Source organism: Silene latifolia, chromosome X, assembly GCF_048544455.1.
Source record: "Silene latifolia isolate original U9 population chromosome X, ASM4854445v1, whole genome shotgun sequence".
NCBI classification, from domain to species: domain Eukaryota; kingdom Viridiplantae; phylum Streptophyta; class Magnoliopsida; order Caryophyllales; family Caryophyllaceae; genus Silene; species Silene latifolia.
Window position 1 is genome coordinate 158,963,453 of NC_133537.1, and position 17,799 is coordinate 158,981,251.

Genomic DNA, 17,799 nt, shown 5'->3' on the forward strand with positions numbered 1-17,799 from the left:
AATGAAACTTTGGTGAAGCCCAAGATAAATGGAGTAGAGGATGCCCTCATTCCCATTGCCAAAGGTGAATTCAATGAGCTAATTAAAATGATCAAACTAAGGTTCCCCTCAAGGGTGTGCAATGTGGCTCCTCTACATCTCCTATTTCGGAATTGGCCAATTCGTTCAAGGCTGATTGCAAAGCTAGGAGCAATGATCAAGAGGCTGCCCAACCACAGAAAATCAAGCTTATTAAATGCTCTAATAAGGAATGGAGTGGAGTTAGGAAACAAGTTGGAAAGGAACTTCATGTCCATACTCAAATTGGGAAGTACAAGGGAGCTTGTAAGGAGAAATCCAAGACTCCTAAGCAAGCCAATAAGTTCAAGCCCGGGGAACAAGTATGGGTACATTTGAGCAAAGGAAAGATCAACAACAATAAGGAAAAGCAGTCCATGGCAAGTGATGATGGTCCATTCGAGATCATTAAGCAAATTAAGTTCAACAAGTACAAGGTCAATCTCTTAGAAGTCCATGTTACAATTGATGGTAGTAATTTGCGTCCATGCTATATGGAGGTCAAATATGATGATATCCAGGATTTGAGGACAAATCCTTTTCAAGAAGAAGAGTTTGCAATGGAATTGGGAGCACACACTGCTTGGATTTCACGGTTTTGGAGCCTCGACAAAATTGGGCTCTAAATCCAAGTCCGTCTAAGAAGTGGTGTCAATAACCGGTCATATTGTCATCTAGGATGAGTTTAGAGCATTTTTTCTAGGGACTTTTTTCTTGGAAGGACACATATCAAGAGGTAAAGAGCAAACCAAAACCGAGGTCCACAATGCACGGTTTTGCAAGGGTAGCTCACAAGTCGTTTTCAAGTTTCCTAAAGTGTCCAAACCAACTCCAAGGACCCTTTTTGCTGCTCTATGGCTCTTATACTAACCTTGGCCGGTCCCATTGAAGCTCCCAAGAAGTCTCCCCTATCATTAAATAAGGAGTCAAGGATGATTGTCTCGTTAGTTTACTTTGTTTTGCTTTATGCTTTATGTCCTTTTCATTTTCAGTTTGTGTAAGGCTTTGTAGGGCCTTATTGCTGCCATTTTGTACCTCACAACCTGCCATTTTGTGACCCTTGGATGTAATATTGGATGTATGGCTAGGATTAGATTGGAGCCTCTATATAAAGAGATCTAAACTTGTGTAAAAAGCAGATTATGTTGAATTAACAATATGAGTTTGAAAACTGAGTTTTCTACTTCTTTTCTTCTTGCTTAGTGCCTAAAACCCCTCATTACTTAGTGTTTGAGGAGGAATTTAGTTCATGCTTAGTGATCTTGAACGAAATTCCAGGTCTTGAGCCTGCTTCGTGATCTAGCTCAATTCATATCCTTGGTTACTTTTCGTTTCAGCCACATTTAAACAGTCATTTCAAATGTTTAATTTCATACCATTCAATTAGAAATTCTTAAATCATTGAGTTCTACCTTTCCTTGTGTTCAAAATAGTCCATTTAAGTGACCCATTTGAGTCCCTTCTTGAGTCTAATATTAAGTGTGAATCTTGGTTTCGTTTGTTGTCCAAAACACAATAAACCCTAAGGTTTACACTCCACGTGCCCTTGCCACTTCACGACACTCCAAGGCACTCCATGCATATGCCATCATACACCAGAGAGTATATGTAACCACCGCCGAACTATGACCACCAATACCCCATGGCAGACCTTATTGAGAGTGTGAACCACTCCCTAGTCCTAAGGGACATGCATGAGTTTACTTACAACCAAGGTATATGACCTACTCAACGTCCAAGCTTTTGGTCTGGGGATGGGAATACTTCGAGTGTCTTCAAAGCTTATGGTATCCAACCTCGGATTAGGGTACTAGAGTCCCTCATCGTGAGGGGAACTTTCTTCGTCCTTGAGCGGGACCTCACTATGCCACCGGGAGTTTCTTTGAAGATGCTTATCCAGGAGGTGGAAGTGGTGCCTCCCAAGAGGGTGGGGGTGGTGTTTACCATGGGAGTGGGAGTGCAGGAGGAACGTCGGGTTGGACATCAGGACTTATGGAGTTTGAGGGCGGCTATACAAATGCGATAGTTGAGGATACGGCAACGGACAACTCGGGAGAGACAAGGAGCGAGGAGCATAACACCCGAAGAGTAGCGTCACAGGCAATCAATGAGTTGGCCATAGTCCAATGGGTGAAAAGGCTTGGTAAGAGGAGAAAGTCCTCTTCTTAGTCTTGTTTGTTTTGAATGAACTTGTTTGACATTTGTGTCGGTTTGACACTATTTATTTTGTAAGTTGTAATTATGGCTATAAGGCCTAAAATTTGCTTGTTTTAGGATGTTGGTTGGTGTGGTAATCACCATTGAAACTTATTTATACTTATGGAGGAAAATAGGCAAGTTAGGAAGCAAGGTATGCTCGAAAAGTTTCTGCCCAGTGGACACTCGATCGAGTGGCATGTGGTGGATTTGACGCGATACATAAGTAGCATGTTGAATATGGATACTAGAGATGGGCATAATAAACGAGTTTAATTAAGAAATGATTGGTCAAATTTTGACAAATATTTTGTAAAATAACATGTTTTGATCATGGTAGTATAAATCGTTATTTTATACACTATTATTTGGAATATAATAATGAGCAATATGTGGGAATAGTACTAACACGAGTCGGGTTTACCTATAAAATTAGAAGACCGAACCTTGAGTTTGACTTGTACTTTGACCATTTGGGGAACCGTGGTGTGAAAACCGTACATATAACATTATGATATAATAGAATTAATTATGAGACTTACATATCGTAAGAAAGCATTAAAGCCGGAAAAGTGTCGTGGTTAATTAGCGGTGAACTTCAGGACGAAGTTCTCTTTTAGGAGGAGTGAATGTAACAATTAAGAAGTTACAGAGTGAAACCAAGGGTATGAGAGAGACAATGTTAAGGGAACCTTGAGTCGGGAAACGGTTGTATGTAAAGGAGTGAACACGGTAAAGACTTGGGAAATAGAGGAGACTAGAGAGTTGAGGAGAATGTTAGTAACGAGGCGGAGAAAGAGGTTAAGAGAATGGTGGGAAAAAGAGAATGAGGCGAACTTCGGGGATGAAGTTCATTATAAGGGGGGAATATTATAATATCCTTAACTTTTAGGACCCACATATGTACCTTGGGATGCGTGGGGACCATCAGATGAGATAAGATGTACTCGAGATTGAAGGTATGACCGTACACTAGACCAAATGTGACATATACTAGACCTAGTATGGCTGCAGTAGACCGAGTAAAGCATTTATCCGATCGAGTGGGTGTCACTTGATGGAGTGAGTGGCACTCGACCGAGTCAGTGACACTCGATCGAGTGGACTCGCACTCGATAGAGTGGCGTTGGATCAGAACACGGGATAAGAAATCTTAAACCCTTATTCTTATTCATTATATCTTCTTCCTTCTCACTCCAAATCATCTCCCTTCTCTCTAAAACCCTCAAAAACACGCTTTCATGGGATTCAAGCTTGATCTAAGGGATTGTTCATCCTTTTCCTTACTTCCTCGTACTTTGTAAGTTAAGATCTACCCTTCTTTGATTTGTTAGACCCTAACTTTTGAGGGTTTTTTATTTGAGTAATTAATTAATAATTAGTGTATGTAATATGGGTAATTAGTGGGTAATAATAAGGGGTTTTATATTTTATAATAATGTAGGATATATTGTGATACTATTACATAATTTGTATAGAAATAAGACGACCTTGCGAGACGGAACCATATGGGATTCGAGTTGCTTGTGAGGAATGCTAAAAGGTAGTTTAATCCTACTTGGTTTCAATAATGTGGTGTTGTTCATGTAATTATTAAGGTTGTAATTACTCTCACGTGATTTAGGCATTTGCATTATAACAACTTTAGTGGTTAACTGCATCATTAAGGGGATGATTATGATATGTTGGGTTGTACTTTATGTATTGGTTATTATCGTATATGTTGAGGTTGTGTTTCTGTTGAGGAGACGTAATTTATGTATTGGTTATTATCATATATGTTGAGGTTGTATTGTTGTTGAGGAGACGTAAGATGGTTGGAAGATCCTCTTGCGCTTGAGTCGCCTCTTGGAGCGTCCCACTCCACGAGGGATGTGCATGTTGATGACTTGAGTAAGGAGGGACGCGTGTAGGTGAGACACGTCGTCTGGGAGGGGATCAGGTTGGCTTCCAGACCCGGTACGTCTGGGCGTGTCCCGGTACCTTGTGGTGAGGTGTGGTGTCGTGGGCGTGTCCCTGACACCAGTGATTATGTGTACGTTTGGGCGTGTCTCGGTACCGACATGGTAACTATTATCTCATTTATATATTTAGCATGTTGCATAATTATTTATCATGTTGTGTCTTGTATTAAATTATTGAAACTCACGTGTTGTGTATCTGTGTAATTGTCACCTATTTTGGGGGTGGCCTGTGTCGATCCATATGATATTTCCGATCATATGAGGAGCAGGTTAAGTATTGGTTGAGTTGGTGTCACGTGCGAGACGGGACGAGCTTTGGACTTGGAGCCGAGTATCATCTCATTAGAATAGTATAGTAGTAATGAGTTGTATCATTTATTTTATTTTCATTAATGGTTATGTAATCCACTAAATAATTTACTTATATTTAATCGTTTCTTAATTGCAACTCCGATTTCACCGCCTCAGGAAACCGAGATAGTAACATCTCCCAATTACCTTGGTCGGGTAAGAAGGCGGTGTTACAAAGACCAACCTAAATTTGATGGGATTATTCATCAAGCTTGATTCCTTCTTATTCCTTTCCATTGGTAAGTTGACCTTCATCCTTCTCTTTCATTTTTATGTTGCCCCAAACCCTGGAATTTGGGGGGGTTTTATGGGAGTTACTAATTAGTAATAATTTGTATGAGTACTATGGGTTACTAAAGGGTAATAATAAAGGGTTTTTTATAATTAAGGAGGATAGGATGTGTTGTGATTGTTATTATGTGATTTGTGTAGGATGAGGGGGTTTTATAAGACGGGATCTTGCTTGTTTCGAGTAGCTTATGGAGTATAAGGCATGTTTGGTAATCGTAATTCATGTGAAAGCTTTAGGCTTGACATTTGTGATTTTTGGTGGATGTTGGAGGTTGTTGGTGACGTATGGGTCGTGTATACGGCGGTTGAGAAGACGTAAGGCTGTTCGGGAGACTGTCTTATACTTGGGTCGCCTCTTATGATTTCCCATCCCAAGAGGGACGTGCACATTTATGACTTGAGTATGGAGGGACTCATGTGGTGTCACGACACCTGGCAGGTGTCCGGTTAGTGCACCGGCTCAGTACCACGGACGTGTTCCGAATATCTGTTTTAAGGGCTGCGGTTCGGCTGTTTGGTGGCCATGTTGTGATGCCGTCACTGGGTTGTTGGTACCCCGGACGTGGTCCCGGTACCGGAGAGGTGGTTGTGGAGTTTTGGTGGACGGAGAGTTGTTACTTATGTACTTTATTGATGTATTGCATATTCATGTTCATGTGTCGTGTCTTGAGTATTTGTATTATCGAAACGGACATGTGTTAGTTGTGTGTAATTGTCGCCTACTTTAATTGGGGTGGCCTGTGTTGAACCATATGATATTTTCGGTCATATGGGGAGCAGTTTGAGTACAGGTTTTTGTGTTGGTATCGAGCGGGACGCGGGCCGAGCACGGACTTTGGAGTCGAGTCGAGTCGAGTTTCACGAGCGGGACGCGGGCCGAGCACATACTTGTATTTGTTTATTCATTTATGTAATTCACTAAACATGTTATTTATATAAAATGTTACTTAGTTGTAATTCTGATTCAATGCCAAGAAAACCAAGATGGTGACAGACACCTCTCCATTACCTTGGCCATGTAAGAAGGGGGTGTTACAACTTTGGTGGAGAGACAAGTACAATTAGAGGTGATAACGAGCAGAGCCTCGGCTTGTTTTTGCTCGGCTTGTGCTTGTGGAAGAAAACTCGAACTCACTCCAGCTTGAAAAAATTCATCTTGTTACCATGCTCGCAAGCTTTAACTCGAGCTCGAGAATAATTTGAGCCCATATATAAATAGTAAGTTACTTTTTTTTTTCTTTCAATATTTTCTTTCAATATTTTCTTTTTGGTGAAAATGTGAGAAATTATATTAAACAATCAAGCTCATGCACCATTACAGCTTCTTCCAGACTTCTACAGTACGCAAATATTACACCTCCATCACCTACTGCCAATACAAGAATTATAACAACCTAGCTTTTTGATACCAAAGTACATCAGCATGTCTCAGATTTCCTGTATAAGACACTGTAAAACGAAGCTTAAGTTCTTCCCTGACATTCTGCATCAGTTTTCCAGGACAGAGTAAATATTGTTGCTGCCTACATGTATTCCTGACCATCCACACATGATAGTAAACTCCAATAATGCCAGCACATTTTAGCATACGAATCAGAAGAGATTGCCTCCTCTGCCTGAAAATCTCCATTCCAGTCTGTAGTCCATGATCATCAATGTCCATCCATTCCTTCAAATTCTTAAAACAAGTTTTAACATATACACAATCTTGAAAGAGATATTTTTAACATAATTTCACTATTTTCAGTAACATGATTCCGAGATTAATACTCCCTCCTATTCACTATTTTCTTCCCTATTTCCTTAAACGGATTATTCAGATTTTCTTCCCCTTTCTTATTTTGGAAACTTTTACTCTTATTTTATTCATCCCTCTCTCCTATCACCAAACTCCACCTAACTTTTACTCTTATTTTATTCATCCCTCTCTCCTATCACCAAACCCCACCTTTTACTCACAATTCCTTATTTAATTCCTAATTATTCATTCCTCTGTCCAATTCACAAACCCCACCATCTTCTTTTATTCATTCTTTAATCATTTTCCTAAAATCTTGTGCCCACATCAAAGGGGAAGAAAACACCGACTAGGAGGGAGTATATACAAATATTGCGAAATCGTTGAAAACATTTGATATTGTTATATATAAAAAAAACAATCATCATGAATTTTTTTTTTTTTAAAATAAGAGCAAAATATTATCTTATCACACATGTTTGAACCGCTCACGAGTTTTTTCAGCCGAGTCAACGTTAGCTAGATTTAACCCGTTAATTATCGAACCGAGTTCAGACTCAAGCCAACCTCGCACGAGCCGAGCATTGATCGAGCTTAAACTAAGCCGAGCTCAAGCTGCTCACTAGCTGTCTCGTCTCATTATCACCTATAAGTAGACCTGTGAAACGGGTTGAGTCCCGGAACGGGTCAGAATACGGGTCGGGTCAGATACAGGTCAGGTCATGCAAGTCACGCGTCGAGTTAGGGTCATAATACGGGTCAAGAAATAATGTCTAACGTCTTTTTTAAACGATTTTTTTAATTACAAAAATATTTTTTTAAAAATGTAAAGCATATTTAAATTAATATTTTAATCATATTCAACGTTTACATTAATTATATTGACATAATTATGAAAATAAAGTTTTTTTAATAATTATTTTATTATTAAATATTATAAAAGGTATATAAAATTGACTTTTTAATTGTGTTTGCAATTTTAAGTAATAAAAAAAATTAACTATTTTTTCAAATATAATATATAAATATTAATATTTTTATAAAATTCTTGATTTACCTCTGACCCAACAGGTCGACCTGTTCGGGTCGGGTCTCGACCCTAAAATAACGGGTCATTTCAAATTCGGGCCAAACGAGTCGCGGGTCGAAAAAACCGGTTTATAACCCTAAAAACGGGTCGGGCGAGTCGCGTTTATGGGTCGGGTCGAGTTTTGACAGGTCTACCTCTATGTACAATTGTGTTTATTCCTTTCGAGTATCTTGTGCAGAAACTGTGAATAGTACTTCCTCCATTCTCCTTTGATGTTCCCATTTTCCTTTTTAGGCCATTTCACTATAATGTTCCCATTTGGTTTCTTTCTATTTTTGGGCCTAAAAAATGATCAAATGGTCCTTGTTGTCATTACATATTTACACTATATACCATATATTAGCCTACTTAATCCTATTATGTCTATACCCCACTAGCTTAGTCTTTTTTTTATTGCTAAAAATCGGCCCACTTGCTAGCTTAGCCTTTTTTTTATTGCTAAAAATTGGTCCACTTGCTCTTAATCCATTTTGTCTTGGTTGTTCCACCAAAAGCAAATGGGAACATCAAACAAGAATGGAGGAAGTACCAACGAAAGAGAGAAAAAGTTAACTACATGATGAACGTCTAAAATCTCCAATTACCGCTTCACAAAAACACAAAAATAAAAGTTTAAAAAAAAAAAAACCTCCGCTAGCCCCCATTTAAAGTAGAACCTGCATGCACGAGACGACTTTTAAGCACAAATTCTCATTTCAGATTATTATTTTCGTTTAAAATTTTCAGACGGATCATGTGACCATTTTATTGTCAGATGTGACCATTTAAAAATGATCACATTTTTACCTAAAAAAAGTAAACCATTTTTAAACGAGTTTGCTAAAGATCGCCCTAGTTTTACTCATCTCGCCCCTAAATATTACCTTTTTGCCCTTGAATAATTAAAACCCCATATACTTTCCTTTTTACCCATTTTCGATTTTAAATTTAAAATTTCAAAAAAACCGCTTCAGAAATTAACAAAAAGAAAACCGTCTCAAAATAATACGAAATAGCGATTTAAATTGGACAAAAATTGACGATTAAAGAACCAAAAAACTTAAAACGATCATAACTTTGAGCTCGAGTGTCCGATTTTGACGATTTTTTTTTTTTTCAAATCACTTAACTCGACAAGACGAACACAATAGGAAAAAAAATAAAAATAAATTGAAAAATGGTCCATTCGTGTAAAAAACACGAATTGACCTAGGCCGATTCATGTGGTTTACTTGAACCTGCCTGGGCCAGTTCGTGTAATCCACATGAACTGGCCTAGGCCAATTCGTGTGATTTACATGAACTGGCCAAGGCTGGTTCATGTAAACCACATGAACCGGCCTAGGTCAGTTCGTGTTTTTCACACGAATGGGCCCACTTTCCAAAATTTTTTTTTACCATTGCGTTCGTCTCGTCGAGTTAAGTGATTTGAAAAAAAAATTCATCAAAATCGGACACCCGAGCACAAAGTTATGATCGTTTGAAATTTTTACGTTTCTAATCGTCAATTTTGTTTCGAATTTAATCGTGCTTGATTATTAATTATCGTAAAATGGGTCACCGTCACTCATATTTTGAATTACCGATAAAAATTAGTTTTGAGAACGTTTTAGAGTAAAGGGCAAAGTTGGAAAGTGAAATAAACATTTGGGGCGAGATGAGTAATATAGGAGCGATCTTTAATAATTTTGTTTTTAAATGATCACATTCCGCTGAAGAGAGACCTCCTGACTTTCAACAACACAAGGGAAGGTCATCAGATAAGCCCTCGTTTTCTGAGCCCCCTAGCAAGAGGCCAAATCACGAAGATTATAATCAAATTGTCGCGCCTATGGGCCAAGCTTTTCAAATAAGCGTGTAGTCTGCTTACTTTGGGCTTCATCATCGTGCAACGTTTTCTGTCCCACCGACACAATGGAATACTATGTTAAGGTAGTTCGTAGTTTTTTTTTATTTGGGGTTGAGTATAGCACAATATAAAAGCAGAAATTCGAAACTATGCTAAATGTTCGTCGTTCTCAATTTAACCACTCTAAGGCAAAAACGTTTTTATTACTTCTTGCATCATCGAAACCACAACTCCCATTAGGAACCTAATATTATAGGGAGTAGCTCATTAGGTTCTACAATTTTGATTAAGATAAATGAACATTTGTTAATTCATTTTATAATATATACCCCGTAGTTTAGTTGCTTTACATTAAATCCAAGCACACATTTATTTGACCATTAGGAACAGGGAAAAAAAAAACAAATGAAAAAGCGAACAGATAGATTCTTAACCCCAAATAATGGTAAAATGAAATTAATTTTTGATTAAAATTGAGAGTAGGAAAGTTCAGAAATTACAATGTAAAGTTCATCAACTATAAATAGAACTCATAATCATACATACTTATAGCTTAATGATTCTTACCCCCAAATAATAGCATCATGCATAAATATCTCTACTTAAAACAGAACTAGCAAACTACGTAGTATTAAAATCAAGATGCTAATGACAACTTCCATTAGCGGGTAGTAAAATTCCACCACTTCCTTATTTATACCTTCTTCCGTTGGCCTTACAACGGTAAAGAGGAAAATTTCACTCTAAAAAAACAGTAAAGAAAAAGACAAGGTACTCCCCTATCATTGTAGGGAAACCCCCGCGAAAAAACAGGGTACAAAAAATGAAGAAGCCTCTTAAAATAAGCTTCTATTTCCCAATTTACCTCCCAATTCTTGGTAGTCGGTAGCTATAGCTATATACTTCCCAAATTCACCACTATACCAAGAGGCTTACTTGTAGTGACAAGGGTAAAAGGGTAAAGTCAGCGGAATTGGGAGCCGGGGAAGGTCTGGCCGAAAGACCAACTAGGAGGGGCAGCATTGAAGGACACCAGAGAACGGCCATCACTAGTAGTAACCTTAAAAGAGAGAGACTGCCCATTGAGATAAGTGTTGCTTTGCCAATTTTGGCCCCAATTCCTTGACATGGGTTGCCATCTAGTTCTTGATCCTTTGATTGCAAGCCCGTGCACATCTCCTGCCCCTCCGACGTTGGTGATTAGTACCAAGTTGAAGTATGAGTGTCCGTTAATTGTGAATCTTATTCCACCCCTTCTTCTGCAGGACACCCTACAAAAGTATTTACCATGTTAAATTAATCGATCCAATTATACTTATACAAAACTTTCATAACTTCAATTTCTAGTTTTCGTAGATAGTGATTTTCAAGCTGACTAAGGGAGTAAAGATAAATCATATAAGTATCAATATCAGATGTCAGATGATTAAAAATATTTGGACTACCTCAAATTAGCATCGCCTGTCCAGTGAATAATTTGTATTTCCTTTATTTTGTGAAAGGGAAATAAAGCAAATGTAAACGATTGACAAATACGAAGGTAGTAGAATTGTAATCGTACAAAGTTTGCAAAAAGAACTTTGTTCCCACCATCCACAATAAATTCTAGGGTTATTTAATGCAAATACTCCAAACTATTAGTGACCTTCTTAAATTACTACAAACTTCATTTAATCTCATAATAAACTCAACTAGTAATGCTCTCTTCTAATAATAGACTTGGACATTTTGTGACTTGTTATCATAGGTAAAAACTGACATGGCAAGGTTTTTATAAAAAATAAAAAATTTAAACATAATAATAATCTCTTAACAATAATTAATCACTGAACAATAAACATTAGTCTTCTACCAAAACATCAACTCTAATTTTCTATCTACAGCACCTACTACCTCAAATACTACGTATGAAATTAATGGGCTACCCAACCACTGTCAACCCTTCACCCACCTCCACCTGCGGCTACCATGGCAACCCAAACCTTCCTACCACCACCACCACCATCGGTACAACCATCGCACCAACTCCATCTCCTAACCCCGCGATTCCACGAACACCATAATAAAGTAAGATCTCGGCACTAAAAACGATGGGGAACAAGGTCATTCCATTGTGAACGACTGCGAAAAGGGTGGTGGTAGACGGTGGTTGCGCAAGGATAACCTTCAGAGTGGTGGTGCTCACCTCAAGATGTTGGTAATTGGTAATAATGGTGATACAATGAACGTAGTGATAATGACTTTTGGGTTCTTGATTCAGGTGGTGTGTGGGAGAACCACCAAGCACGATGGTTCTGGTCTCGATTCAGGTGGTGACGATGACTTTTGGGTTCTCGATTCAGATGGTGTGTGGGAGAGTTGCTGGTGCTCCGCGTAGAGCCATTTGAGGGGCTCGATGCTGGTGGGCTCGGTTTCAGAGGAGACGAGGCTGGTGGTTGCACTCGGTGATGCATCGTCGGAGACACGCTGATTTATGGGCAGAAGAGTAGCAATGGTGAGGACCAGGACACACTTGAAAATGGTCCTAGTCAAAGGTGGTGGAACTGTGGAAGGACGGAGAGATGGTGATGGAAGTGTGACAGGAGGGTATAAGGTGTGATTAAAGAGATGGCTTAAGGGGATATTGGTCTCTTCACATGTTGTTTTAAGTCGGAAATTAGTTTTGATAGCAATTCCGAGAAGAATTGAAATTAAAAGGTGGTAAACTTTGGAATTTTTAGATTAGGTAGTTATTTGTAAAAAAAATGTAAAGAAAAGTTGTTACCAATTTTTTCTTATTTTTAAACAAAATTTAAATGACAATAACCTATTACTCAGGTAGTCGGTCACCTAATTCTGTTTTGAGAACAAGGTATGCAAAGTTGGGTATATTTTGAGTTAAAACATAGTTTGTATTATTATGAGAATACCTTCTATAGTTTGGAGTATTTATGTTAAATAACCCTAAATTCTAATGTAAAATTGGCAAATAAAATCAACCTCCTCTTGGTCATTAAAGATGACGGTAATCAATCAATCACTACTATATTATATAGTTTGGGTTATACAAATTAATTATATAGAAGCTTGGTAATTACTTAAACATGATCAATTTCCTTAAAATAAAATAATTAATTAAAATGGTCAATTTCAAGGAGACTAAAAAAAAGAAGATGTCTAATAATTTAACTAAACTAATTTTAACCCGTGCAAAATTACACGGGTATAATTTCAGGAAATTAGTATTAATATAATCAAATATTAATAAAATATACACGTTGATTTTCATACTAAAATTCTTTTATAATGATAATTCATTTTACTTTTACACGGTCTCCAATGTGCTACCTTAATAGCCATTATTTGCATTCACATATTAATTATTTTTATTAAAAATTCATTCTATAAATGTTTCTTAATAATAAAATGTAAATATTCTAATATCAATCACAATTATTTATGATTTTCTAAATATTTTTCGTGAAAGTTTTATAACGTTGAACCTAAAAAGTGAACATAAATTCTTAAGAGAAACGGTCTTTCATTAATGTTAGTGAGGGACGGTCTCTCAGAAGAAGGAGGAGTATTATTTGATCTTATAAAGTTTGGTGTACAACTTAGGTATCCTCAAATTCAATGAAATCTCAACATTTTACTAAATATCAGATAGGTAGAATCGAATAGTAGGATCTTATGATTCAACATACATATTACATACCGTAGATTTTTACTTTTTATTTAGTAATAAAAGCACATATTCGTAAATCAAAACGCTTATTCGTTCATACTTAAACCATTTAATATTGATAATTAATAAATTTAGTATCATTATGAACGTACTTCTACAACTTATACGGAAATATGAGTTTCACTATGTCATTATATATATAAAAATTTACTACATTAGAAGAATTGTAATTAGTTGAAAATATTTGTTGTTAAATTTATTGCCTTTCTTATTAAAAGAGTGAAAAATAATAGAGAAAGCGAGGTTTTAAAGTCACTGGATAAAGTTGAAAAAATGAGAGAAAATGCCAAAAATGCATAATATTTTATCGACGATCTATAAGGTTATAACAACTCCCTCAACCTTCAAAAAATGCTACGTGTTCCTCCATTATACTCCCTCCGACTTAATAGGATGTTTACTTTTTCTTTTTCAAGGTCTTTATGTTCTACTTCTGGTCAATTTTTTCCCTTAACCTATTTTTGCAAATAGACAATTTATTTGTAATAATATAGAATTATAAATTAACAATTTATACTCTACTATAATTGACCCGAAATAATGAGGAATAAAAGACAATTTTCATTAAACAAAAAAAACAAAATCTACTCTACTATTATAAATTATAGCGGCTTTACACTGTTAGACGGTCCGTTATTATTAAAACATTCATATATTATAATCAATAATGAGTTGTCTTTGTATATAATAAGACCGTCTAACAACGTGGGATCGTCTTATATATTCTATATTAATGATCTACATTAATTAACCCAAATTAACGGCACACACTCGGCTAAATAAATACGCCATCCCACAATCATAATTGTTTCACTCAACCCTAAATACTAATTATTGTCAGCCTCCTCCATCTTCAACCCATCTTCTATATATCTCCACCTCCCTTATATTGGATTATTTTGTCTTTCTTTCTCACTTTCTTCATTTTATTTTTGTTATCATTGTTAATAAAATCTACTTGATGAACATTTAAATTTTTAATTTTTGTTTTCTTGGATACTGTTTATAAATAAATTATTGAATTTTGATAAATTTTAAAATTTAGTTTTTTTTCTCTAATAATAAATGAAGTTCTTGAAATATAATGGAGTAGTAATTTCTACCGTCATTGTCAACAAAAAATGAAAGTATGAAATCTGTTGAATTTTGGAAAGAAAACTGCTTTTTGCAAGTGGGGAAATTGTACATGATGACGTGGATCAATCTCATGGCTTTAAATGATCTTGTATTTATAAAGATAAGATATTTATAGAAGACTAGAAGATGGTCAATTTTCTTAAAATAAAATAATTAATTAGTATAAACATGCATACTTATGGTATTAATTATTATCATCATAAAATTATATATTAAATTTAAAATATATGCAATTTTATTAAACTTTATAGTTTATTAGATGTATAGAGATGTTAATTATTTAACATAGAAAAATATAATAAGTAGGTTATAAATAATTCAAGTTAGATTCCATAACATATAATATTGCATAATTCTTTCGATTTGATTTAATGCATATATTTAATATATTTATATAAATATATAATTCTCTTAAAATTGCATGCCTAAATAGTAGAAATAATTTCGTCAGTAAAGAAAAGAATTGTAGTAACATTGGATATAGTTATATGATAGTAATCACTCATTTGAATAGTAAAGTAACAATATTATCAACGAGATTAGTGAGAGTGGTAGAAACAGCAACGGGAGTAGTGAAATAATCAATATTAATGCGGCAATAGTAAAAGTAACAATAATTACGGCGGGAGTAGTGAAATTATCAATAGTAGTGAATTTATCTCAAAATTTATTTCATCGTAATTTTAGGATATGTTGTAAAAAATACACTAATGATAAATTTATGGGTTATTTAACTTTAAATTATTTTATTTAATGAAAAAAAAATAATGGTAAGTAGAGATAGCCCGGACAAATTCGGACACGAATACTAATACTCCACATTATAGTACCATAATAACTTGAGTGTTTTAGAATTTTGTAGCAATTAATTAGTCTGAAATAATAAAAACCTCATTATGAATAACAATATGCGCCAAGTACACCATCTAAATTCTTACATGTGACATAATGACCCACGTTAATTAATCAACTAACAATGACTGGTGACTACCTCTGTTTTTTTCTGCTTTATCATGCATGTCCTTCCCATTTGCACATTCCCTCCACTCTTTCACATACTCCCTCCCATTTTTTTATTTTTCTACTTCCTCCATTCCAATGAATTCTATACGTTTTCTTTTTGGGCACTATTCATAAGTGCGGAGAATTTTCGATACAACGTCTAATATATAGCATAAAAGATAGTCATGTGAGATCTTGTTTTAATTGTATTGCCGAGTACATTCTGAAATCAAATTTTTATCATTTTTATTAATATGTAACTAAAGATATAAGCAAAAGAAAACGAGCCTCAATATATGTGTATAAAGCAAATGTATAGAATTCATTGAAATGGAGGAAGTATCAATTTGCTTTATTGCGGTTTTTAAGATAGAAGTTTGACCGTATTTTTTGACATGTTTATGTAACTTTTTTTTGCCCATTTTTTTTCACGAACCATGTTTCATAAAATAGAGTATCCGTGCTAATATGAGACTATCACGCGTATTTAAAGAAAATTAACAAGATTATATTTTCAACCCCAAAACTACGAGATTATATAAATGATATAGACAATAGTTAAAGCATCGTCTTAAATACCTTCGATAAGCAACGGGGACAACTCCAGCGCGATATTGAGCAATATGTTGGAAAACTGGCTGAGAGAGATCAAAGTGATGTTGAGGAGGGTTACACCAACCTCCTGCATTATTTGGCAATGCATTGTTTGGTGGGCAGAAATTAGTGGCAGTTACCACAATTGAGCCAGGTAAACACCATTTCGGGTCACTTGCACACCGGATCTGATAGCATGACCCGCATGCCAACCCGTTGTTAAACATTGCTGTGCTTAGTGCTGCCGTGTTCGTCCCGTATCCTTCAGTATACAGGTTTCCATACCCACATGCTCCTCCTGTATTTAGTATTTACCCAATCATTTCTTAAGTTCCGAATGCAATCCAGTTGGCGAATAAGTTAGTCGTATATAAAACCGTCCGACTTATGTGCAAAGTGAAGACCAATCAACTCATTTACTTATTACCCCCCATTGTAATGGGTTACTTTGGTGATAATTTGACCGTGAGACAGTCAATTATCCTTCACTATACAGATTTCCATACTCAAATGCTCATATACTCCCTTTGTCCCAGTCATTTGTTGTCCTTTTCAATATTGGAGTGTTTCAGTGAGTTGTTGTCCTTTCTATTTTAAGAATGAACTTGATGAACAATTTGATCATTCACAGTCATTTTGTTCCACTTGTCATTTAATAATTGGCCTATTCCACTTTCCATGATCTTTGTACCAAAATAAAAGCACAATAATTGACCGGGACGGAGGGAGTATTGACTTATTTACCTGAGTATTTGTATGGTGAATCAGTTGGTCGCGTGGTCTCACCATCTAAACTTACTTACGTAATTGCGTTTCCTATTATCGTTCTTGGGTGTGAGACTCTTCATGCACCAGTTTTACATGACCCGTCCCAACACATTCATTCAACAGTTTCACATAGATACAATGTGGGTACAAGTTCACTTATTTACCTACTAATCCATTAAAACTAAGTTACAATTACCCATTATTATACGAGTCACTTTAGTTATAATTCTATTTTATCATCAGACCGTCTCATTTAAAAAAATAAGGTGATGACAAGAGATGAGAGAAATTACCCATAGTGCCGGAGGCATCACCCCCACCGTAAAAAGTGGCATGAGCACTAACCCAACCACCACCACCACCACGTCTACCCCAACCACCACCACTGCGTCTACCGAATCGTCCGTATGCGTCCGTACTTGAGAACAATGCAAGAAAGCCCACTAAGAAAAGTCCAACTACATACATTTTCCTGCAAAATTTCAAAACCAATTTTAATTAAAAAACAATGATTAAACTTTCTTTGGGTAACTTCGAAAATGAAGTGAGAAAAGAAATGAGAATATTTACATTTTGTAGGAATGTGGACAATAATAAAAAAAAAAGAGAGAGAGAGAGAGAGAGAGAGAGAATGAGGGAGTTGAGTGAGGAGATTGGAAAGGGAGGAGGAGGGAATAAATAGACTTGAATGGGAGTGGTGGGGTTGGAGTGACTCCCTAGGCTAAGTCACCCACAAGAAACTTACATTGTGACATGCAGAAATTGGGCACATGATGGGAGGTCCATAGATAGTTGGAGTAGTAATTTGAGGATAAATTTTCTAAAGTGTAAGACTATATAAGTCAATGTTGGTCAAAGTGTGATTAGTTAGACGGTTAGGTTTGTTACAACTATAGTATATACTCCTCCGATCAGGGCCAAAAGCGTGAATATCGATTTTTTTCACACTTTTCAGAAGACGTTTTTAACGTAAATATCTTTAGTTCACATTATTAAAAATTATAAAAATTTGATATTCTTATAGCATTCATGACGATGAATCAAACAAGATCTCAC

General features: G+C 36.0%; 1 protein-coding gene across 1 annotated transcript; it reads right to left on the reverse strand.

Annotated features, from left to right (window-relative positions):
* Positions 1-9,955: 9,955 nt before the first annotated feature.
* LOC141623695 (expansin-A10-like) lies at positions 9,956-17,414 on the reverse strand. The gene is made up of 4 exons (XM_074439848.1): positions 17,314-17,414; positions 17,037-17,215; positions 15,961-16,273; positions 9,956-10,786 (listed from the first exon to the last, which is right to left on the reverse strand). Coding segments are annotated over exons 1-4 (801 nt in total). The 5' UTR covers positions 17,316-17,414; the 3' UTR covers positions 9,956-10,479.
* Positions 17,415-17,799: the final 385 nt, after the last annotated feature.